Genomic DNA, 26,876 nt, shown 5'->3' with positions numbered 1-26,876 from the left:
GATGGCAACGTGACGTTGCCGAAATATAGAAGATATTCATTAAAGTTACCTTTAATTAATATACTTTATATGCATTGTTAATTCCGTAAACTAATTACCAGTTATAAATGATATAGGAAATAACCTGAAAAGAAATCTTTTTCTTTTCTTTAGTTTACACGGTGACTTCACTGTTTACTGGAAACCTACACATACTGACCAATATATATACACAAAAACTGGGTGTCATTAACACTCTAAAAAACAGGGCTTTGAAGATTTGCTATAATGAACAAGCACTTAAAGATGAGTTAAAAGTTATCATCAATACTTTCCTAAAAAAATGGCTACAGCCAAAATACTATAAACAAAATTCTTCACAAGACCTCAATTAAAAACAAAAATAAACTAGACTACAATAAAACTGTAACCATTCCATACATTAAAGAAATATCAGATAAAATAAACAGAATACTAAAGAAATACAACCTTAAAGCCACCTTTAAACCTCCTGCAGAATTAAAGTACTTACTCAACTCATCCAAGGATCCACTTCCTCTGCTGCCCACCCTGGAGTATACCATATTCACTGGACCTGTAATTTGCCCTATATAGGAGAAACAGGATGCATAATTCCTATCAGACAAAAGGAACATAAATGACACATTAAATTTAATAACTATGGTGAAGCTGAACTTTCTGCTCATGCCCTGAATACTTTACATAGAATTGACTGGAAATGTACCTGTTGTTTACATCACACCAAAACGTGGTATGAGCATAAATTTAAGGAGGCCTGTGAAATTCTTGTCAGCCACCAAATGAAGACAATAATGAAGGCACATATTCTACCCACATACCCTTTCTCCCTAAGAGTTAATTTGTAAATAAGATTATAGTTAATCCAGGCTCTTAAATCTAATATAATAATTCTCATGTTAAATTAGGACATCATTTTGTGTAATAAAACTATCTATAGGAAAAAAAAAAAATTTCCCTGATGCTGTCTTAAATAGAATATAGCTTTGATGTAGTTATTTTATTTAATTCAATTAATTTTTCACTAGAGGTCAGGCCAGTAGAATAACCGTTGATCAAATCATTGTCTCCGTAATGTGTATACTCCAGATCAGGGATGGGGAAACCCTCGCCCGCGAGTCTATTCCAATTCGCCCCTTTGCTGATGTACTCGTATGTACATGTAAATAAAATTTTATAATAATTTAAATTTATTATAATTAAATGTATTTAAATAATTAAATATACAAAACTAAAAATAGCTATATTACATATAATATCGTCATATGTCTGGTAAGATATATATTGCACACTACACACGCTATATATAAGAGTTAAAATTTACCAGTCACCCGCAGAAGTTTTTAAATTAGCAATTTTTGCCCTTGATACTAAAAAGGTTCCCCACCCCTGCTCCAGATGATAACCTTAATATGAAAGTCGAAATGTCAAGAAATGAAATATTTTTGTTTTCTGATGATGCCAAATTAGGTAGAGTAATAGTTAATCAAGGCAATGTGGGGTGCTTGCAGGATGAATTAAATAGGCTATCAGTATGGACAAAAGATTATTGTGTGTCGGTTTAATATGGAGAAATGTAAAGTTATGCATTTTGGGGATAAATAGATTACAAGCAGCTGTGCACAACATTGATGGAACTGTACTCCAGGAAATAGATGAAGCTAGAGATTTAGGGATAGCAGTAGACAGTTAACAGTTGAAAGGATTTATTGCCAAGTAATATATACAATTGCAATTGCGAAAATGGGGATAAGAAAGTGGTGGAGCAGATTCAGAGGTAAGTGACCAAGATGGTGAGTGGTCTGTGGAATGTTCCCTCTGAGGATAGATTGAGGGTGTATAATTGCAGAAGTTGGTTGATAGGAGAAAAAGAGGGGATATGATAGAAACATTTAAGTTACTTAAAGGGTTTTATGAGATTGATGCAGAGCAAATGTTCTAGCACTTGGCTGGAGGAGGCCAGAACAAGGGATCATTCGTGGATATTGAATAAAAGTGTGTAATAGGACTAAATTTTTTGCTTGGAGAGTTGTGAATGCTTTGTCTGGTAATGGGTTCAAGATGAAGTATGATAGATTGTGTAAATAGTTTTTTGCCTAATAGACCTAAGCTTAATCGGAACAACTGTCTCACTATTCCAAAAGTTTGGGAAATTGTTATCTTCAATTGTATTAAATAAATTTGTTATATTTTAATTTAGTTATAATTTCAGCCTATTAGTTTTAATCCATTAACACACAACTATATGTAGAGGGATTCCAATTTAAGCATGCACACTACCGTTTTTTATTTCATTTCCTGTTGTTGTTCGATAATTGTACTGATGGTGTCTTATGTATCATTAGACAAAATGTTTACATAATAAAGTTTTTACTATGGCATACGTTTTCTATAGCTAATTAATTTTGTCTGCCACTAATGACATAAGAGATGAGAAGTATTGTATGAAAGAGGATGAATAAATTGTTAAAAGCAGAAAGGAGTGAGAGGATGGTAAGCCTCCTGCCATGCTGCAATAGTGAGAATGGTGTCAATAGTAGATGAATCAATAGGCAAATTATGCAGAAGCAATGTAGAATTCGTAGACCTGTAGTCTGAATTTGATGGACAGAAGGATTTATGTAATGCAAATGAACTTGCAAATAAATGGATTTGGGGTTAGTTGTCTAGGGAGCTTTGTTCGACAAGAGTGCAGAAGCACAAAGTCAGGAAATTAAAACAATTAAGTGGATTCATGTGAAGTGTGTGCAGGCACCCATGAGGTGAGTAGGTGCAAGAATGACCAAAATATGCAGAATTTAGTCTTGCCAGCAACAATATCGAATGGGGTAGTCATTTCAGGATGTGAAAGTGGGTGATAGTCTAATGAGATGCTACAGTTTCTCTATATCAATGCTAGAGGTATCATGAATGAGAGCGATAAGTTTTTTGGTGTTGGTTGGTGCATTCTTGCAAAAATTTATAGGTTATTAGAGAGACTTGGCTGACCACAGATGATGCAGTTACAGGGATACAATGTGAAGGGTTTAGTATTTTTCCTGGAGAATAGTGAAAATATGGTGGAGGAGGAGGACTACTGCTGATGATAACAGGTGAATTGCTGCCAAATATAGGTGGAAGAAAGGTGAGTGGATAGATGGCAGTTCTTTTGAGGCAGTCTGGTGTGAGATTGAAGGCTAATATGACAAATTTTATAGTTGGTTGGTGTTATAGGCTAGGAGATTCCAAGAATGATAAGGAATGGAGGACTTCAACTATTAAGACCTACTGCAAGGAGGAAAGAACACATGGCAAGAAAGAAATTATACACTTATTGAGAGATAATTACTTGAAACAGCATGTGATGGAGAGGACTTCTGGCATGAAAGTGTTGGTCTGGTCAAAGTGGCCATGTTTCCTCTGTTTGGGGAGAGTCATCATGCAGACTTTAGAAGGTAGCAAAACTTGGAATTTTCAATTAAGAAGGGGGTATATATCCCACTTTTTTGGATCTTCATGCAGAGAGGTGCCTGTATAATAATAATGTCTTTGCTAAAGTCTTCCCAAAACTTGTTTAGCTACTTTTACACACTGCATTGCTTTCTTACATTTTTCTTTATATTCTTTCAGAGCACATGCTTGCATATTCATTACAAAATTTCAGTACACTTTCTTTTCCAGGAGTAACTCTTCTCGACTCCACCAAGGAGTTCTGATTTTTCTATCCTATTGTATATGTCACCACATACCTCATAGCTGAATCACTGTTTTATTCAAGGTTTGCAGCCAAGTTTCCAAGATTTGGTTCTTGTTTTCAAACTCTTTTTTTTTATAATAATATTTGTATGTTTGAATCTAACAATTCACCTCTGAAAGCTGCTAGAATGAGAATTTTTTTAAAAAATTTCTTATAAATTTTTTTTTAAAATATGATATTCAATTTTATCCTGATCAAAACTAAATGGCAATCACTTCCTACTTCAAATCCCCTGTAACTCTTGTGTCCTGAACCAGCATTAAGATACTACCACTATCAGTAATAACATAGTCAATGAGACTTAATATTTCTTGTCTTCTCTCCATCTGAATTTGTGCACATCTTTGTTAGAAGATAAATCTAGTAACAAGTAACAGTTCAATTTTGCAAAATCAGCTCGTTGTTATTTTGGTGATCTTTGGCATAATAGGTATCATAGGAGATCTGGACCATGTGATCTACCTTCCTTTATATGTATAAAAAAAAAATTTCTTTTTCATTTTTTACTTAATGAGATTTTAGCTATTCTTGTGGTTATAATTTACCAGAAAGCATTTAGGTACCAAAATTTTCATTGTTAAAAGTAATTTACCACTTAATAGGAAATTAAGCTATTATTGTTATTAAGACAGACCTCCAGGGAGTCAGAGACTCACTGAATTCATTCACACTGCTTGCACTCGCAACATCCGATGGCAATCCATTCCAATCACGCACCACTCTCTGAGAGAAAAATCTAGCCCTCACACACTTCTTGGTGGCGTTCATTCTCAGTTTCCAAGGATGCCCTCTTGTCCTTTCCCCATCCTCCATAAATTGAAAAATTCCATCAGTTGAAATCCTGTATCACCCCTCTTTTTCCTGTTTGCTAGTGTCTGCAATCTACAAATTCTCAATCTGTCTTCATAATCAGTATTCCAGAATCCTGATATAATTTTTAACACTCCTTTGTACTCTCTTCAATATATCAGAATCACAACAGAAACCAGACCTGTGCACAATAGTCCAAGTGAGGTCTTATCAAGGCCTTGTAAAGAGGCAAAATAACATCCTTATCTTTACATGTGAACGTTCGTTTCAGTATTGCAATTATCTTTTGAGTTGTATTTGCAATCTTTGCCACATGCTCCCCTAAACTTCAGTTTCCTATCTATTAACACTCCAAGATCCCTAGCCTCGTCAGTTTCTTCTAGCCTAAACCAACAATATAATACGACATTGGATATCTAATCATGCGGAAGTGAATGACTACATTTACTGACATTGAACTGATACCCATTTTCCCATGCCCACAATTCTAGTCTTTTCAAATCATTCTGCAAAGACTACATATCAGCATATATGCAGTCTTTGCAGAATGATTTGAATCAGCAGCATTTCTGATTACCCTACCTATCTTTGCATCATCGGGAAATAACTGTATGTCACTTGTCAATTCCTTCCCAATATCATTGACTCTGCAAGGTTTAAGGTAATAACAGTGGACCAAGAACTGATCCTTGTGGTACACCACTTGTTCCCTGAAACCTTGCAGACTCAGATCCCCCATATACCACTTTTTGATATCTGTCAGTCAGCCATCCTCTTATCCATGCTAATATTGTATAACTCAAACTCATTTTCTCCAATTTATGCAGCAGTCTGCCATGCTGTATTCTGTCAAAAGCCTTAGCAAAATCCAAACGTATCATGGTGTATCTATTCCCTTTGTCTAGTTCAATGGTAACATTGTTATAGAATGTGAGCATGTTGCTAAACACATGACCTTCCCTTAGTAAACCCATGTTGTTCGATGCAAAGTAGATATTCACTGTCAACCCATTTCTGAATGTGGGTCGTGACCAATTTTTCCAAAATCTTCACCACCACCGCTGAGATACTAATTGGTCGATAGTTGGATACATCGGCCTTTGCACCACCCTTGTGCAATCGAATTACCATACATTCCTTCCATTCCTGCAGAATCTTTCCTGTTCTGAGACTCGTATTGAACATCCTGGTCAAAGGAATGGCCAGTTCAGCTGAACACTCTTTTAGCATGCATGCTGATTTTCCATCAGCCTCTATTTCTGAATTCTTATTCAGTTTGTGCAGCAGCTCTAATACCTCAGCCTCACACACCTGTGTTTCTTATAAAGCTTATTAATAGAAATAATTCATTAATTTATTAATAGAAAATTAATGAGCTTTAGTCAGCATAGTCTCAAGATATTGCTGCTTTTATGATATTTTAAATTGTTTTTAATTATTTTGTATTTCTTAAATATGAGGAATGTTGCATTTGTTTGAAATATACTTTGAATTTTGAACTTATTATCTTCTCAAGTGTGTATAACTTTCTGGGAGCAGGGGAGAGAATATTAGAATTTTCCTTGCAAAAAAAAAAACTTCCTGATAAACCTGTAGATTGTAGACAGCTGACTTGCTGTTTATAGCACTGAGGACTAATTATTCATTAGTCAAAAAACTGAATTATGTCAGCATAATTTTGATAATGACTGATATTTAATATCTATAAAACAATGATACACATTTTAATGAATGTAAACACAAAGATTGAGTTAAACAGCAATTTGATGCTTCCAATATTTTGTCTGTCAGAGACAATTTGGGGTACAATGTAAACTATAACAAACATCTAAGTAGCACAGTAGAATTCAATGGTTGAACACTTTGTGAATGTATTGACAGTACAGAGCATTTTGTTAAGGTGCTTTTTTGCATTATGTAAGGAATACCTAAAGCACAAGTTTAAGCACAAATTGAATGTCATTTCAATTTGTGCATTAATAACAGAAGCGTTGGGAATCAAAAACAGGTGGAAAGAATAATGTGAGGAACTGTACAATAAAGTGAATAAAGAAAATTTGGAGGTGCCCTCTCACAAGGAAAAATTCAGATTTGGAACCTCTTCCACATGAAGTTGAAAGAGCTGTTAAGCAGCTTAACAGCAGAGGTCCCAGGTGCACATGGAATCCCAGCAGAGTTAAGATAATTCTCAAGAGTGTTTCATAGATTGATTACAAGGATATATAGGAGACAGGATCATGCCTAGAGACTGGAAGAGGTCAGTTTTCATGCCACTACATAAGAAGGGAGATATGAAGGATTGCAAGAACTATAGAATTATTAGTTTAATATCTCATGCAAGCAAAATTTTATTGGAGATCATGCAATATAGGATTGAGGTCAAAGTTGAGGCAGAGATGCCTGAGGAACAAGCAGGTTTTAGGAAAGGTAAGGGCACCAGAGATCGGATCCTTTTGCCTTAGACCAGCGATTTTCAACTGGTGTGCCGCGAGATTTATGAAAACAAATCAATGGAAAGAAATAATGTAATTTGCACATTTATTAGTGTCTGGTCTTCCCTCTTCTTGTGTGTGTAAATCAATCAAAATTATGCCTATTTTTTTGCCAGATCATCAAAAAAAATTAAAAGAATATATTTTTAGTGTGCTGCAGAATTTTAATAATTAGTCTAGGTGTGGCATATTATGGAAAAGGTTGAAAAATACCTGCCTTAAACAGATCATAGAAAAATATAAAGAATTTAGACTCCCTCTGGTAATGTGTTTCTTAGACTACTCTAAAGCTTTTGATTGTGTTGAGAATGTGAAACTGTGGGAAGTAATGAAGAAAAGAATGGGTTTTCCTCAATACACTATCAGTCTGATAGCCAGCTTGTACAGGGAGCAAGAAGCCATAGTAAGAACAAGTGTTGGATTAACTGATTGGCTTTAGGTTGGAAAAGGAGTGAGGCAAGGTTGTTTACTTTCTCCTCACTTGTTTAGTATATATATGTGGAGGACATCATGCATGAAGCATTGGATAAGCTCAAGACAGGAATTAGGATAGGTGGTAGATTGATCAGTAATCTGAAGTATGCTGATGATACCATACTCTTCTGTAATGACAAGGAAAAATTAGTACAAATTCTTGATAAAGTTAACAGTATCAGTAATAACAGAGGACTTCAACTCAACCCTAGCAAGACAGATTATTGTTCTCAAAGGAAATACAAACAGGGAAGCTATTTTTCCATTTCTCCATTAAGACACACTTGTTTCTTAATGGAGAAAGAATTGAGGAAGTCAGCAAGTTTGAGTACCTGGAATCCATTATTAATTTAAAGAATTGCTGTTCAGAAGACGTCAGAAGATTAGGAAGGGCGAAAACAATAATCAGAGACTTGTCTAAAATCTGGAAGGATGGGTCTATCTCCTTCCAGATTTTAGAACAAAATTGAGCATTTTGGATGTAGTTGTTTTTCCAACAGTGACTTATGGATGTGAGACTTGGAACCTAAAGAAGTCAGATAAGAAAAGGATAGCTGCTTTTGAGATGTGGTGTTACAGTAGGCTATTGAGGATGTCATATACTGAATGGCATACAAATGAATGGGTGTTAGAAAAGATCAGTAGAACTGTAAGGTTCCTTAATGATATTGAAAGAAGAAAGTTTAAAATATTTTAGACACATTGAAAGGATGGAAGGAGGACGTCTCAGAACAGTAATAGAAGGTAAAGTTCCTGGAAAAAAAAGGAAGGAGTAGACCATCAGTGAGATGGATGGATGGATGGATGGTGTGTGTGAAGTAACCAATCTTCAGAGAGTTGAATCCTGCAGAAAAGCACACAACAGGACTATATGGCGAGGCCTGGTGTGGCACATCACATTGGAGTGACCATACGGCATCTATGATGCCCAATGAACATATGATATGATGATGTAAGGATTGGCAAGTATAACACACAGTGGATAGGTGGCATCTGAGTAAGCTACTGTAAACTAGTGCTCCAGCATTTTATTGCTACTGCAAGAGTTTCCCATCCAAATTAAACATCAAACAGAAATCTTACCAGTGGGTACTAAGGAGCCAATAACCTCAGCACAACCTGTGAGTACTTTTAGTGCATTAAATCAGTTATATTTCAATCTAAAAATCAGCCACGGCAAGGGCTCGCTATGCCTACCATGCAAAGCAAAGATGGTGGTAACAAAAGCCAACAACGAACAAGAACCTGTGTCTCACCAGCATAGTGCCATCGATTTCCGCCAAACCCACAAAGTGCCACAGCTGTAAAATTGATATCAGCAATTTTTTTTAAAAAAAAAGGTATAATGTGAGAGTTCTGTTGCTACTGGATACACCCTTCCTGCAGAAAAATGGATGAGTTGGGGCACAAGATATCGACCTTAACCAGCCCTGTTTCTGTTCGCTGTGCCTCCCATCTGTAAAACAGCTCTCTAACTTAGGCAAATGAATTGTTTGAACAGCGAACTGGTTTGCCTAACTTAGGCAAAGCACTGATGTGCTTTGAATGAAACTTTCCTCCAAAATACGAACACTGGAAACCAAGCTCGAATCAACTGACGATCAGAGCCGCAACACAAGTTCACCCTTTCCTGTGAATGAACTCCGTGACCTATTTGTGTCAACGGTGCACAACTCCACTGGAGACCAAAAACAAAAAATCCAATGCTGTTATTTTAAACTATCTAAAGGAAAACAAAAGCATTAAAAGAAGACATCATCAAATTGGCAGAAGAATGCAAAATTGATCCCAAAAATATCGTCAGGTTCCATCATTTCGGACCCATAAATAAAAGAAAGGATGGAACAAACTTTCTACGCCTCGTAAAAGCGACTTGTGACATGCCAACAAGCACATCAAAACTAATAATAGCGATCAATAACAAGTTCAAAGACTCTTGTCCCCAATCATGCATATGTGTTCGACCAGATTTAACATTTGTACAAAGGGAACAAGGATTCCAGCTTCAAAGACAACTTGCAAAAAAATGTCAAAATGGTGACTACAGTTGGATCCATAGACTACAGACAAATTAAATTCATGCAAAAACCAAGTGATGCCACTAGCAACCACCATGGTGACCAGTATGCAGGCACTGCATAGGAAATGTGCAAGACCCCCTGCTGTCAAACATGACTCGCAAAACTCTACATATCCACTTCACAACATCCCTGGCCTAAATTCCAACTTTAATAATACCCACTACCACCTTCAGTCTACCAAACCCCACCTACTCTTTCTGGCAGAAACTCAAATCTCATCCCTCCCCAGCACTCTATCTCAACCTTCCAAACTACATACTCTTTAACTCCTTTCGACCGGGGTGGGCATCTGTGCATACATCTGCTCCGACATACCTTTTGCCAGACAGCACCAAACCTAGAATCGCCCAACTTTGACCTTCTTTGGATCAAAGTATCTCTTCCACTATATCAAATTCATATGCTATCTATATTGCTCCCCTAATGCAACCAATCACTCTGAGCTCTTTTATTTCCTCTCCTTAAAAATTGACTTTCTCCAGTCCACTTTCCCAACAGCAAAATCATCTTCTGAGGAGATTTTAATGTCCACAACACTAACTGGCTTTCCTCCTCTAGCTGTACAGATCTTGCAGGCAGAGATACTGAAAAATTTTCCATCACTAATGACTTTACACAAATAGTTAGATGCTCACCAGAATACCTGATAACCCAAACCACTCTCCAAATACCCTAGATCTCTTCCTGACCTTTCCAAATACACAGTGAATGTAGAGGGTCCCTAGGCAATTCTGACCACAACCTAGTGCTCATCTTCTCCCCCATGCAACAATGCATAGAAGTTGCAGAGGCTGTCCCACTTGGCACTGTTATACTTCCATACAACAGTAGTTTAGCATTATAACAGTGCCAAGTGGGACAGCCTCTGCAACTTCTATGCCTCATTATGGTTAGACTATTACTTCCGACCTTCTGGCCCAAATATGTGCACCGAAGTTATAACCAAAGTAATCCTCACTGGCATGGAAACATACGTTCCCCAAAGTACTCTGACCTGCCATTCCCTAGCTAAACCCTGGTTTTCCAGAATGTGTCAAATGAAAAAACAAACATACATTACTGGCTCAAATCAAGAACTCCATCCTTCTTTAGAGCTTATACTCGTGCCTGAAATAAATAGGGAAAAAAAAAAAAACAATGCTTCCAAAACAGTGTTTGAAAGAGCAAAAAGCAGGAAATCAGCAGCTTGTCCAAACAGCAGCTGAGCCTTTTGGTCTCTCGGCAAAGCAATCGGTTGTAACTTCTGCCCAATACTATCCCCCCCCCCCCATCATAGATGGTTCCATTGCATCATCACCTACAAAAAAGGCCAATCTCCTGGCCTCACACATGCAGAATTGACAATGGTAAATGTCCCCAAACCATTCCAGATGTCCAACATAGAATGTTCACTATATCCTTTTGCCAGAAAGAGATCAGTAAAATATTGTCCAAATTAGACATAGTCTCCTGGCCCTGATGGCATTCCTCCAATTGTCTTGAAGGTTTGTGCACCAGAACTGACTCCTCTCTTATGTCGTCTATATATAATTTCCAGGCTGTAGGATAGATACCAGTGTAGTAAGAATCCTACAGCCTGCAAATTGGCCTATATTCAACCCATACCCAAGAAGAGCAACAAGTCACTGCCATCCAACTACTGCCCCATCTCACTCACTCACCTCAATCCTGTCCAAAGTAATGGGGGGGGGGAATAATCAATTCCCAACTCCTACACTACCTTGAAGCTACCCATCTAATAAATGACTGCCAGTATGGATTCTGTCGCTGCTGACATGTGTCACCCACCTCTGGACAAATTCCATGGAGAAGTTTGGCGAATCTCAAGCAGTTGCACTTGATATCTCCAAGGCATTTGACCGGGTCTGGCACAAGGGCTTACTAAGCAAGCTGCCATTGTTTGGTCTATCTCAACTCTGTAGTCAGATTGCCAGCTTTCCGTCTTGATGCACATTATGTGTGGTGGATGGTTCCTTATCCTCTCACCATTCAACTAATGCCAGGGTTCCACAAGGTTTCCTCTCTTCCTATATATTCATACTATATATGAATGATCTACTTCAGCTTACTTCCAACCCAATATAGTTTTGCAGATGACAGCTCATTGCACTCCTCCCTTTCTTATGATAAACCTTACTCCGTACAACCCACCTCAACCTACAGAACATCAACCACCACTGCCCTCAATCCTAATCTCCAAGCCATCCTCCAATGGGGTTCAGATAACCTAGTCAATTTCAATACCAATAAGACCCAGTAGTGGGTCTTATTTCTCATAAAAAAGATTAAAATAAAAAAATAGAACCATTTTTTTCCCAATATTATTTTTGACAACACCAAAATTTCCAGACAATTTGAGATTTCTCTTCTTGGAATTACCTTGACATCAAGCTTCTCCTGGCATAAGCACGTTACAACCATTGCATCCTCACCTTCTAAAAAAACTAGGATTTCTCTTTCGCTCAAGACATTACTTCACCCTGAACAAATCACAAATCTGCCCAACCATAGAGTACTGATCTCACATATGGCATGGGGGCCCCAAAAGCTCCCTCAGAATGATCAACTCAATACTGAGAAGAGCAGTCAGACTTATTATTGACCCAACTCTTACCAACTCACTCCTCCACTTTCACACAGATGATCGGTCTCGCACTATGTGTATTCTACAAATATTTCCATGGAAAATGTTCATCTGAAATAGCATCAATAATTCCCCCACTTAGTACTAAGCTCATTTGAACACATGCAGCTGCTGCTCAACATCCCTGCAACTGTTGTGCTGCGGAATACTCTCTACCCCTTGTTGTGTTCCCCAGGGAATACGATATAGTAGTCATTCAAATCAAATGTGAACAATTACCTTCTTTCCCAACCCACCATCCTTACAGTACTAATGAACTATAAGTTGATCAACCAACCTCTCGTGTATAGACGCAACATAAAAATAAAATAAAAATAAATTTCCAGCTTTTCTGAGAATAGTACACATATTTACTATAATTGTGATTCGATGTCTTTTAGTGAAAATGCAGAGATCTGCTAAGTACTGCTAATTCAATGTTTAAATATTTCTGGGGGACGGGGGTATTTCCATGTTATGCTATATCAGGCATAAAGAAATATTCTGGTTTGTGTGTGGTGGTGGGGGTATGGGCTTGAACGTCTGAATGGAAAGATTTCCTTGTGCATAATAGATACGGATAAACATAAAATGGATAAAGGCAAAGCAAGTTGTCATTTTAGGTTTCCTGATCTTCGGTTCTCTATAAATCAAACATTGGTTTTTTGCAATCAGCTTGAAGTTAATGACTCTTTACTTCTGCCCATTCTTTGGTTTTCATCATTCTTTATAACTGATAAGATTAATTTTTTACATATGAATGATATAAACTTTCTGCCAGTACTGTAGTTGAGATAAGTTTTTTAACTTGGTAGTGTTTGCAATCAAAATTTAGAATATTTTTTTAAAAAATTCCAAGTTTTAACAAATTAAACATCTAAATTAAGCTAATGGGAGTAATTTTGATTTTTATTTGAATTACTGTGTGTGTGTGTTTAAGCAAATATAAAATTTTGTCATGGTTATGTTAAATTAAAAAATTGCGGGATTTTTCCTTATAAATAAGTAACTTTGGCTTTTGCTGTTAACTACAAATACACTGCCAGTTTATAATAAAAATTCACTCAAATGATGAAATTGGCAAGATAAGTCACAAATTTTAATTTTAACATACTGGTCTTTTAGTGATAGGACCCATGAAGTCAAGGACACCTTCAGATAGTCTATCTTGCAAATATCAGGTAAGTTCCAAATGTTTCTGGCCTGACATACAAAATTCTTGCCAATTTAAAACACCACATGTGATAGATAGCACCATCCATGAAGAGCTTAGGGTACCAGTTTCAACTCTACCTGCATCATTCAGTTGGAGGCACTCGTTTGACTAACATGTGGCACACTAATTAGCTTAACATTAAAAATTGAGTACCACGCCATAATAAAGTTTTTCGCTAAAGAAGAGCTTTCTCCAAGTGCTATTAAACAGCAATTGGATGGTGAAGCTTCTCCTTCACATTCCACTATGAAGGAATTGGGTTAAACAGTTTTTGCCTAAGCAGAGAGAGAGAGCATCGAAGATGATTGTCATGATGATCAGCCTGTGGAAGTGATGACTGAAAAATGTCTCTCTTGTTGAGAAGGAACTGCTCAATGATATAAGGCTGAAGCTCAAAGAAATCTCACCAAGGTTGGGGCTTTCTGTAACAACTATCTTTCACATCATTCACACGAAGGTCGGTGCAAGGTGGGTGTCCCATCTTCTCTCTTCAATTCAGAAAGAGCATCGTGTGATCTGTTCCCGCAAGTTTTTGGAGCTTTGCCAAGGAAATTGAAGAGAAGTACTGGAATCCATTGTCACCAGGAATGAACCCATGGCCCTTTATTATGATCCTCTTTCTAAAAGGGAATCCATGGAGAGATGCGAATCACAGCCGAGAAAAGTCAAAGTCACTCAGTCCACAGAGAAGATCATTGCAACAGTCTTTTGGGATTGCCAGGGGAATTCTCTCAATTGACTTCAAGGAAAGGTATATCACAGTAAAAGCAGAATATTATTCTTCACTCCTAAACTGCACGATGGCATAAAGGAGAAGAGATGAGGAATGCCAATTCATATTATTCACCTACTTCATGACAATGCTCCAGTCTATATGGCTGTTGTTGCGAAGGCTGTAGTGAAGCATTGTGGCTTCCAGAAGATTGAACACCAATCCTACATCCCAGATATAGCACCCAGTGACTACTTGCTCTTCTTGAAACTGAAGAAAGACCTTTGAGGAAGATAAATTTGCAGATTACAATGAGGTGAAAGATGCAGCTTTAGGCTATTTTGCAGATAAAAATACAGACTTTTTTTTCAAGGGCACAAATGTTAATTCAAAGATGTGAATAGTGTGTTAAGTAAAGGGAGATTATGTTGAAAAGTGACAGAGTAGTTTTCTTTCTATCACCTCTAAAAGTTAGTCAGGCCATAAACTTATAGAACCATCCTCATACAATTTAAATAAAAATGTATGTATGTAACCTTTGTGTTTATACCTTGCAGGGAACAGAAATCTGCGACATGACATGCATTGTTATATATATATATATATATATATATATATATAATTTTAAAATTTGCATTCTCTTATGTATATGCATTGGCTTTCTTTTTTTCATGACCAGTACCAATTTATAAGACAGTGCTGTTTGTAAACAGTTTTAAAGGTGGTGTGCTACAGAGATGTCACTGTTAATTAACTTTTGCTGTTATTTTGTCACTTATTGGCCTACTTTTTTTTTTTCTCACAAATTTAGTTGTTCTGATTGGTGATTCCGGCGTGGGGAAAAGTAACCTTCTTTCACGTTTCACAAGAAATGAATTTAATTTAGAAAGCAAAAGTACAATAGGAGTTGAATTTGCAACTCGGAGTATTCAGGTAGATGGTAAGACCATTAAAGCCCAGATTTGGGATACTGCTGGACAGGAAAGGTACAGGGCCATAACCAGTGCGTAAGTATATGAAGATTTCTGTTAATTATTTAGACTTTTGTTCATTTGTATATACAATTGTCCGCACAGTTAGCCTAGTGTAAGTGATGGCTGTGTGCTTTGCAACCATATGACTGGGGAAGGAGTGTCCCATGTTCGATTCCTGTCGAAGACATGAGGAATTTGAGGATCTTCCTCAGCCATAGCCAAGTTAGCCGGTCTTGGGTGCAGGCAGTAGGGTGTTTTCCGCCAGCTTAATCTGCCGTTTTTCATCCCGCAAGCAGGCAAACCAGCCCCGTGAACACACATGGATCTTGCATAAATACTTAACCCCCCCCCCCCCATGAGGGGGCTCAACTCGCCCTTAATAGGGATGGGGGAGAAAAAGGGAGGAAACTCCATATGAATAAATAAATTGTGTAAGTCGCCTACTTTAAATTCTTTATATTCATTTTGCATGTTTCTGGAAATCTGCACTTATTCATCATCAATAAAAAAAAACTTCAACCTTCTCTGCCAAATAAAATACCAGAATATGCTGTTCGTAGTTTCAAATTATGTTGTATGAATCGTAAATTCTGGAAAAACTAGTAACTGGTATGAGACCTAACACAGAGAGAGTAACACAGTTAATGGGCTTTGTCATGGAAATATTGATGAGGCGAGAACGATTTCGGGTTTGTGTTTGTCCGTTTCGGACCCATCAAATATGTGCAAAGATGGCTACATGTGAAAGTAATTAGAGAAGAATAGAGATCTGCAAGATGTCCAACTGTGTAAGGCAGACTGCAAACAAGATTATACAAAAGAACATGCAGGTAGATTATTATGTCTGTACATGAATGCTAGGAGTATCAGAAACAAAGGGGTAGAGTTTGTTGCCTTAGTCAATATGTTGCAACCTCATTGTAGGAATTAGTGAGACCTAGCTATCAGAATCAGACCTAATAACTGGTATTGAGTGTCATGGGTGAATTTAATTGGATGACTTAAATCCAGTTAGAGTTGAGACCTATGAATGTAGTAATAATACTAACAATATTTCGTGTGGCAGTGAGTTTGAAGCCATCTGGTGTGAGGTAATCTAACAAGACGAATTATTTGGTGGGGTGTTGTTACAGATCTGGTGGATCGGTTGCTGGTGATGAAGAAATGCATCACCAAATAGAAAAAGGGAGTGCAAAAAGAGTAATCATAATGGGAGACTTTAATTATCCAAATAGTCATCGGGTAGCAGTAGAATCTCATGAGAAGAATGAAAATGCATTTATTGAGCTGTTGCGGGACAACTTCTTCAAGCAGCATGTGACAGAAGGAACTCGAGATGAAAGAGTGTTAGATTTGATTATAATGTCAGAGGACATTTCAGTATAATGTCCTCTGACATTATAATCAAATGACATTATACATTTCAGTATAATGTCATTTGATTATAATGTCAGAGGACATTATATATGTATGTGTATATATATATATATACATATATACATATATATACACACTAGGGGGCGCTGCCCCCCTGATGCCTACGCCCCCCAGTGTTCTGGACTGGTAGGCCGGTTCTCCTTGAATTCTGATGACTCGAATTTTGAAGACTACACTCAGGGGCTATCCTGAGCATCGAGTCTTCAAAAGGGGTGTGGACCACCCCCTGGCGCCTATGGCACCCCCCTGTGTTCCGGACTGGTAGGCCGGTTCTCCTCGAATTTTGAAGACAAAAACATTACAGCCTACATCCGTTTCCAATTTCAGCTTATCATTTTATAGTGTAGAGTAGATATAGGTAATAAACTTTTTTAAGTTTTTTGTCACAGCCTCCATGGCACAGTCGGCTTGCACGTTCGACTGTTAACCGAAAGGTTGGTCGTTCAAGCCTACCCAGGGGTGTTCTTTATTTTTTTGCCGGCTTGGTTGGCCGAGTGGTTAGCTTATCTGCTCTCCAGCCAAAAGGCTGCAGGTTCGAATCCTGCCTTGGGCATGGATGTTTGTAATTGTCTGTGCAAATACTAGTGGTGGTGGTGGTCTATGGTAGATGGCGTTGATGTAGATGATGAAGGTAGTTGCGGTAGGTGGAGTGGTGAAGACGGAGCATTGTAGAGCAGGTGCCCTCCCTCAATGGGTCCTTGTACTCCCTGGAGGTGTTAAGTAGTAATAATAATTATAATTAATAACTTGTGTTATTCAATAAACCTAACTGTCAGTTATGAAATTCCTTTTTTTTTTATGTGGCTCCCACCCACAAAACATTTTTGTAAACCTATAGTATATTCATAACATGGGTGAACTAAGGATTTTTTTTGTATTTTTTATTTTGTTTTATTTTATTTTATTTTTTATTTACAAAATCAATCTATAGTAATTAGTACTGTGAATGGGCATTAAGTTGAGGAGAAAGAAGAAACTGGACATCAGATTTGAAAACCTGCAGATTATATTCATTAGAAAATGAGAAGACTTTTCTAAAAGACAGCTGTAGAAGAAATGAATAAACAGGGAGAACAATTTGTTTTGCAGGTTTTGATTTGCACTGTGAAAGAGTGTTCAATAGCCATTCCACAAATATGGAGGGAAGTGGGGAATTTGCAGCACGTGCGTTGTTAGGACAATTGCAAGGACTCGACTTTCCATTTGATGCACGGGTCAGATTTTCTGATTTGTTGAAACACTGAACAAGTAAAATTGATTTCTGCAGTTCTTGATTTCACCATTCCTTCTGGTCACATACGATGGTAGATCTTTATCCTCAAACTTTGTCTCAGGCTCTGTGGCTTCACTTTTTAAACATCTATCAACTCTGACTGGTAATTGACTTAAGGAATTTACAACGCATAAAACGGATATTAATTAAAGGAAACTTTAATGAATACCTTCAATATTTCAGCAATGTCATGTTGCCATCTTCAGGAACATACATATATGGTATGTGCACGCAGGCACTAAACAAAAGCAAATAAGGAAGAAGGCAAGAAAATCAAAATTTCTTATATCAGGCACAACCTTTGTTTAATCCTTTATCCAAGTGTAAGCAAACAAAGGTTGCATCTGAAATATAATGAGGACTGGGGCAACTTGTATATAGAAGCTAATGACTTCACATCCCTTGCCTTAGTATCCCATAATGCAAAGCACATATCCTTACAGGTGTGCATAATGCTATGCATTATGGGAAGGGTCACTATCCAGACCAGTTTTGACCTTTTGTAGATGGTGATCAGCAGTTCATGTTTACAGCTTTAATGGAAAGTGGAGGAAGAGTGGCAACCAGTTCAGTAGAATAGTACCTTTTATAATAAAGTGTTTTTTTTTTTTTGAGAAAATCTAGGGAGAGAGAAGTTATCTGTTAAAATTACCTTCTGGATAGCAACACGTTCTTATGGTAGGTTTTGTATTTATACTATATTAGGAGCTGTACAAGTGAGTAGTAGTGTTGAAAGGAAGAGGATACCAATTTTTTGGAAGCTGTGGAATGGGCTCGTGCCAGAAAAGAGTAGAAAATGTAAGCCAGCTCAAAAAGAAATTTAATCCTAACTATAGATCTGAATATTATACAAGTCAGAGATGTGAAATCTTTCATACAAGAAATATTATAGGACTGTGTTTTGGTATCGTTGAGGTTTGCTAGATTATCCTAACCACACTGGAAAATGGTAACATCACTGTTTGACATTGATGAAGCTTGAATCGTTTGAACACTATAAGATTTGTTAAATGAATGATGTCATTCAAACTGTGGATAGAATTTTTCAGTTAAGTTTCTCTGTCTCATTTGACAAATCTTCACAAATCAACTTCCAGAATATCAGATTCCTGATATACAGTATATACTACACTGTGGTAATTTTACATGATTATTTTTTCTCAATTTTACTCCAAATTTGGTCTGTTGTTTGTCTAATATTGTAAGATCTTATTTTGATTTTCTAGTGCACTTTTAAATAAATTGCATCAATCCATTCAGATCTCAGTTTTTTAATTTACTGTCTTCAAAAAAAAAGTGCTTAAATTGAAATATTTTACTTGTTCTGTAAGGGATTATCCATTGAAAATGAAGTTATGGTTTTCTGTGTTCATTCCAGTTTTTATAATTGTCTTTTTAGTGTTCATTTACATGCCAGATTTGCTACAGCAAATCATTTAAGTTGAAGAATCATGAAGATCAATTTCTACAGCTCTAGATTCTGATTTCCAAATTACACTTCAGTACAGTAAACTTTGTTTTAAATCACAGTCCTCTCTCTCTCTCTTTCACTCATGTGCAAACCAACCAATCCTATTAAATATGTTGTCTTTTAAACTAAGACCAGAAGAACAGGATTTGTTTGTGTATGCATAAATAGAAGGCATTTCTTTCTGTAAGAAACAAAACTGGATCGATGTTGTTAGCATAGAAGTTAACATATCACTGCATTGAGGGATTATTTGGCATTTTAGGAATTTAGAAATGGATGAGAAAGTAGTGTTACCATCATTAGCAAAACTTTAAATTGGATTTGCAGTCACGTGAAGAAGACTAACTTTCCCACTCTTTAAATAGGAAATTTATAACTTATTTAGGAATGATCATTTTTCCTGTTATATCCACTTTTATGCATGGGCAACCATGTACAACATTGCAGATATCACAATGAAAAATTGAGCAAACTCACTGGTTCACCTTCTTTTCTTGTAGATAAACTTATACGTTGGTTATGACTTTAATTTTTTCCAGAAATGACAATGTATTCTAAAACGTTAATTAAAAAACTTTAATTAATACCTTCTAATATTTCGGCAACATTACATTGCCATCTTCTGGGAACATGAAACTATGATAAGTGCATGCAGGCACTAACAATGAGCAAATGAGGCTGAAGAAAGCAACAGGCATTGGTCCTAGAATCCTAAAGGTGCCCCCTAGTGGGCTGAATTGGGTTGTCTTGGTTGTTGGGCTGATGTTTAGGATGCAAGCTTCCCAAATTTGGGGCAGTCTCATGCACCAATATTTGTTGAGATTTGGGAAGTTTTGAGCTCAGGCTGATTCCAGGAACAATCTTTCATATTTATATTTGCTACGGTGTGGTAAAGTGGCTTTCTTCTAGCATATTCTGTGGTGGGTATCTAGAGCATGGTCTGCAAGTCCTGAGTGGCTGTATTGGTGAAACCAGATGCAGTCTTTGTGTTCAGATATCTGATATTAGCTGCATGTTTGGCAGTAGTAGAACAGTTTACAACTGCAAGGGACCTGGTATACTTCAGGTAGATCTAGGGGAGGTGGCTGGTAATCGCTATTTGACCACATGGCTTAGACACAACTTCCTAACACACTTAAACAATCGACACTTTTGTTTGAGAGTGTTGTTTTACTTTTCCAAGGTGAACTGGATTACAACAGTCTCCCTTTTCTAGATACTGATTACATGCCATCCTGATGATCCCTGACTTTCTCTGTTTACAGAAAACCGACCCATATTGGTAGATACATTCACCAGCAGTTACACCACCATCCCCTTGCAACAAAATGGGATTATAAAAACTCTATATAACAGGGCTAAATTAATTTGTTCAGATAACAAAGCCCTAACTACTGAACTTAACCACATCCTTAACACCTTCTTAGCCAATGGCTACAACCCCCAAAAAATCCAAAAATTATTAAAAACTAGTTACCCCCCCCCCACACACACACACACACATACACACTTCTTAACAGAGATTACACTAAATCTATCACCATTCCATATATCCAGGGAACATCTAAAAAGCTCACAAAAATTTTAAAAAAATATGACCTGACTACAGCTGGAGTATACCAGGTCCCTTGTAGTTGTAAACTGTCCTACTATGGCCAAACAGGCAGGACAGCTAATATCAGGATATTTGAACACAGACTACATCCAGTTTCACCAATACAGAATACGCTGGAAGAAAGCCACTTTACTACACCTTTGCAAATATAAATATGAAAGATTGTTCCTGGAATCAGCCTGAGCTCTAAAAAAAAACTTCCCAAATCTAACAAATTTGGGAAGCTTGCATCTTAAGAACATCAGCCAAGACAACACAATTCAGCCCGCTAGGGGACTCTAGGACCAATGCCAGTTGCTTTTTTCAGCCTCATTTGCTCGCTAGTGCCTGCATGCAATTATCATAGTTTTATGTTCACAGAAGATGGCAATGTAACATTGACGAAATATTGGAAGGTATTGATTAAAGTTTTTTAATTAATATTTTAGTATGTGTTGTCATTTTCTGAAAAATTTAAAGACACCTTCTCTTCCATGCAATACAGTGAATCATGTGATAGTGTATTATACAAGCTGCAACTCCCAAAACATCTTGTCAGTTTTCACATTTTCCAAAATCATAGTCAAACACTGATTTCACAGCAGTGAAAGAAAGCACAGAAAAAAAAGCTTGTAAGTATCTTCTATAGATATCCCCACATTAACCTGAGCAAGACACATCCTGCATCAGGGCCAGAAGGAATAACAAGAACAACCAACAATAAAGAAGTTGGACAAAATCTAGAAAATGAAAGGCAGATATACCATCCCACCTGCTTTCCATTCTTGAACAATACATGCTGTTACCGACACTCTCAGGAAGAATTTTGCTAAAACATCACCAACATCATCTTATTCCCTGGAATTCCTTGCCCAAAAGTGTAAAGCAGAAAAAATTCTTCTATTTGGGCAGTACAGAAGAATATGACAGGCCATTCATAGAACAAGAAATGAATGCTACTTTGCTTGAATAGCACCCAGTTGCTGTTGAACCAGATAATATCTGTTATGAAATTATCAATAATGTCAGTAACTGCCAAGGATCAGTTACTGTATATATCCAATGGAATTTTCTGTGAAGACGTTTTTCCCAATTTTTTTTTTTTTTTTTTTTTATGTGATCCCCACTCACAAAATGTTGTAAGCCTATAGTAGATTAGTAGTACCATGAGTGAGTTAAGGATTTATATATATATATATATCATCATCTCATCTTCCTTTATACCCTCTTTTACCTTGCAATATCAAAGGGTTTATTAATCCTCAGACCTCAAACTGTTCACAGGATAAGGTGGTCAGCCTTATGCCCCGATGTATCCTGTGTCTTGTACTGTTGAGTTTCCAAGACCCGTTTGCCTGCATTGTGGGATGAAAAACCCTACTGTCTATGCCCAAGACCGGCTAACTTGACTATGGCTGAGGAAGATCCTTCAGCTCCTCACGTCATCGATGGGAATCGAACCTAGGACACTCCTTCCCCAGGCATATGGTTGCGAAGCGCACAGCCACTAGGCTAACTGCACGGACTATATATGTATTTTTTTTTTTTTATATTAAATGACTGCAAGCCGAGAGATAAAAAAAAAAAAAAAAAATGCTGTTTTTATTCAGCACAACTAGTTTCGTCTTTAAGAAGACTTCTTCAGGCGCACAAAAAAAAAAAAGAAAAGAAAAGAAAGAAAAAAAAAAGAAACAACCAACATAAACTGTAAAGGAATAAAGTCTAAACCACAAAGCGTTAGTGTGAAAAAAGCTAAACATTAAAGCTTTAGCGTCTGAATATTTAAAGCTGTTCTCTGTATAACCTCATTGTTGGGTGTGTGCATGCATTCAAGATCTCGTCAATGGCAAAGTTGGATGGCAGCACAATGACAGTCTGAGAGATTATAACTAAGGTTGTTGTTAAGATGTACTGGATTAAGGGAGATTTTTTCAGATTCTACTATTCTTCTTTCCAGTTCGTCGTAGCAACAAAAGATGTTATCAGATTTGTCCCATAAAAGGACAAGGTTTTCCTCATTGGTGTTGGAATTTAGAACATGGTTAGACAGAGCACTAGCTCTTGTTCTGCCATATTTATTGTCTCTTTGATGCTCTTCAATGCATAGTTCAATGGATTTCTCCATCAAATTGCACGTTATTAATAGTCAGGAGTTAATGAGGAGTTTGAATATATGCTGAATCCTTGCAAATCCACAGGCAGTTGGTCAACCTATAGTAAGCTAGTACTGTGGATATGCAACTATTCAGCATATATTCAAACTCATTAACTCACATGCAAGGTATGCATATGCTGGAGGCACATTTACATATATGCATATTCCAAATGCTAGAGGTACATTTACTAATTAATGGTTTTGGCAATGCTCTTTTAATTATTGTATTCTTGTTGTAGAAAATGTGTTGAGGGTAACTTCTTTAGCAGAAAACTATTTCTGCTGTAGTGACATTTGATTTGTTATTTACTCTAAAGGTATATTAGATCAGTATTTATAATTTATGGTCTCTTTGTGAAAAAACCCTTGTTCTGAGTGACTTATAGCCTCTCTTCTTGAAGATCAAGTATATTTATGCAAATATGCATTCAAATATTTTATCTGTATAATACCTCTGTAAAATTCTGTTGGTCATTTTTGCATTTGTCTTCATCCTCCAAAACTGATAGTGTCACTCATATTTTGTCCATGAGTTTTCTGTACTTTCATTCCAGAATGAATAAGAATATTTCAGAATTTGGCATATATCATAAATATTCCTCTCTTCCTTTGTCTCTGTATCCCTGTAGATGTATATAATATACATATCATTTCATGCTAAATTTTTCATGTGTGAATCCAAATACATCAGATTGCTCACTTTGTTAGTGCTGGTACCAGTTGGATTTGAAGACCTGTAGTGCAAAGAGTTCTTTCAGAATAAACTGTTGACGGGATGTAAATGGAGAAAATAAAGTTAGTTCAATTCCATAGAAAATTTCATATAACTATGTAAACCAAGTTCATGGAACATGGTGAGAGAAAAGTGACAACCAAATGCTAGAGGCAGAAATCCTAAGAATGAGCCCTTTATGACAAACTCGTAAGAATTTTGTATTTTGCTTTATTCATTCCTTCTGCTGCCTTTTAGATTTTATCTTTCAGGAAATTGATGCTAAAAAATTTCTTTTTTCCCAACTCTTCCTAATATTCATAGTATTAGTGCACTTTACATCAAACCATCTCTCATTTGGATTACTACTAACACACACACACACACACACACACACACACACACAAAGCTTGCATCAAATAATTGTTAACAAAACTTCACATTTAGGTTACTGCTGATGTTATAGACTTGTATTTATGTGCAAGTAGTAAAACTGCATGGAGTTTCTTGAATGTGATAAATTTTTTGTAGTGTCAGAGTGTAAATTAAGATACATACAGAAGCTGTTGTTTTTTTTTTCTGAATATGTATAATTAAATTTTCTTCTTTCTCATCCATCAGATGATGGGTTGAGTTCTCTATGTGCAAATCTTTCCCATCTGGTTCTGTTTCTGGGCATTTCTGTCATCTCTCTGAAACTTGATAATTGTGACCTTTCCTTCAGAGACTGTAGCCAAATTCTTTTTTGGTCTACCTCTTGAACGTCTTCCTCCAGTGATTCCATTCAACGCTATCGGTAATCTCTGAAAGAAAATTCTCTGGAGATGTCAAAACTATTTTTAATTGCTGTTTAAAAATTATAAGCATTTCATTTCAAATGCTCTGATTTTCTATATTTCTTTCTGATTGAGTGTCCAAGTCTCAGCTTCGTATATTGCTGCAGGTATAATAATGGTTTTATAGAATATTTGTTTTATAGTTTGAGGTTTTTTGAAATGCTGTTATTTTTTCCATATTTTAATTGATTCACATTAGACCATCCTTTAAGTCTGTATTTTACTGTTTTACTGTTGTTGAGGTTATGAATAATGAGACTGCCAAGATATATAAATTACTTGTTCAAGTATGTAATTTTCTAAGTTTATTGAAATTTTTTCCTCATCTCTTCCTGTTTTCATTGTTTTTGTTTTGCTTAGATTGATTTTCGTTCCAAAAATTTTGCATTCTTCATTTAATTAATTTTTTTTTTTTTCAATTGTTCTTTAGATTCTGCATCAAATATCTGCATATTTGATGTGGTTGATATTCGTGCCATTTATTTGTAGACTTGGTTCTTCAGCTATGAATTTGGATATTTCTTCAAGATAATAAATTTGGTGAGAGTGGACCCACCAAATGCATGACTCCTTTTTCTACTTTGAATTTGTCTGTTTTTATTTTATTAAATTTGACAGCTTTGGTATTTTCATAATAATTCATAATAAAGATTAATAGTTCTGAATCTAGCATCATAGGTTTTAAGATGTTTGTCATTTTGTTCCTGTCACTGGAATCAAATGCTTGTTTGAAGTCAATAAAACTGCGGTATATAGGTAAATTGTATGCCCAGTACTTTTCAGGCAGACTATTAACTGTAAAAATATTGTCTGAATCCTGCTTGGTTTTCTCCTGTTGTCTCGTTCATTGGTCTGGATTCTCTTGAATAATGTGTGTGAAAATTTTATAGCTATGACTTGGCATTGTTATGGGTTTATAATTTTTGCTCTTTAGTTTTTCCCATTTTGAGAACCAGTATTATGAGGCCTGTCTTCTGGAATTTCACCAGTATATAGTATTTGGTTAAAAAGTTCAAGCAGGAAATTGATGGCTGCTATGCCACCATATTTCCACAGTTCAGTAGGAAGTTCATCATAACCAGGTGACTTATAACTTAATTTGGTTTATTGCATTCAATATTTCTTTTATGAATGGTGCTTTTCTCTTTTTGTCTCTTTGTTTATGTTTTTCTGGTCTTTCCTCAAGAAAAATATCTGGTAATGAGAGAATGTGCTAAAGAACTGACAGCTCCTTTGACCTGGTTTTTCAATTAAAGTCTGGCTACAGGAATGCCCAGGGAATGGAAAGAAGGGTAACAATAGTGCCGTTGCATAAGGGTGGTAGTAGAGTGGAAGTGTCTAATTATAGGCCAGTTTGTGTGTCATCAGTAGTTGTTAAGATCTTGGAGAATTAGTGAGGGACTGTATACAGCATTGGACAGATGATGGTAATGTTATCTGTGAGAGTCGACATGGATTTGTGAAGGGGTTCTCTTGTTTTAGTAATATGCCAGCCTTTTATAATAAAGTTATAAGAGCAGTAGATAAGGGAAAGGCATATACTGTCTTTTCTTGGATTTAGCGAAAGCATTTGACAGGGTGCCACATGATAAGCTGATATTTAAGTTGCAGCACATGGGTCTGGATGTCAGGTTGGTTAACTGGATTCAGGATTGGCTGTCCGATACGTATCAGGGAGTTGTTTATGGTGGGGCAGTTTCAAGGAGGCAGGGGGTTACAAGTGGGGTCCCACAGGGCTCAGTACTGGGGCCTATACTCTTTTACCTTTATAATGACATTGTCAGTGGATTGCAAGGGGATAGTCAGTTGTTTGCAGATGATGTGAAGCTGGGAAGAGTTATTAGTAATAGTGCAGATGTGGGTCTGGATGTCAGTAAGAGGATTTGAATAAACTGGAGAGATGGGCAAATGAATGGGGTGTCGGTTTAATGCAGCAAAATGTAAAGTCTTGAGGTTTGGGATGCTGCATACTCAATTAGAGGAGCTATACTGGAGGAAGTAGGGGAGACAAGAGATCTGGGGTTGATGATTGAGAGAAACCTGAAATTTAGGGGACATATTGCAAAGGTGGTGAAGGTAACATAGAGGATTGCTGCAATAATAAGGACACTGACCAGCAGAGATAAGAGTTATCATTCTGTTGTATAAGACTCTGATCAGACCACACAAGGAGAGGTGATATGATTGAGACTTTTAAGCTGTTGAGAGGTGGTTACAGGGTTAACAAGGGAGAGTTCTTTTGCTTGGTTGAACCATGGAGTG

At 36.7% G+C, this 26,876-nt stretch overlaps 1 protein-coding gene across 1 annotated transcript in view; it reads left to right on the top strand.

Annotated features, from left to right (window-relative positions):
• LOC150093644 (ras-related protein Rab-11B-like) overlaps nt 1–26,876 on the top strand; it is a 111,170-nt gene that overhangs the window by 38,518 nt on the left and 45,776 nt on the right. Inside the window, exon 2 of the mRNA XM_090413239.1 lies at nt 14,974–15,169. Coding sequence (XP_090269365.1) covers nt 14,974–15,169 — 196 coding nt within the window. The remainder of the gene's footprint in view (nt 1–14,973; nt 15,170–26,876) is intronic.

The sequence above is a fragment of the Typopeltis vanoorti genome, chromosome 23, assembly GCF_054136105.1.
Source record: "Typopeltis vanoorti isolate ZY-2024b chromosome 23, IOZ_Tvanoo_1.0, whole genome shotgun sequence".
Classification (NCBI taxonomy): domain Eukaryota; kingdom Metazoa; phylum Arthropoda; class Arachnida; order Uropygi; family Thelyphonidae; genus Typopeltis; species Typopeltis vanoorti.
Note: the sequence above shows the minus strand (reverse complement) of the source record. Positions and strands in the feature narration are given on the sequence as shown.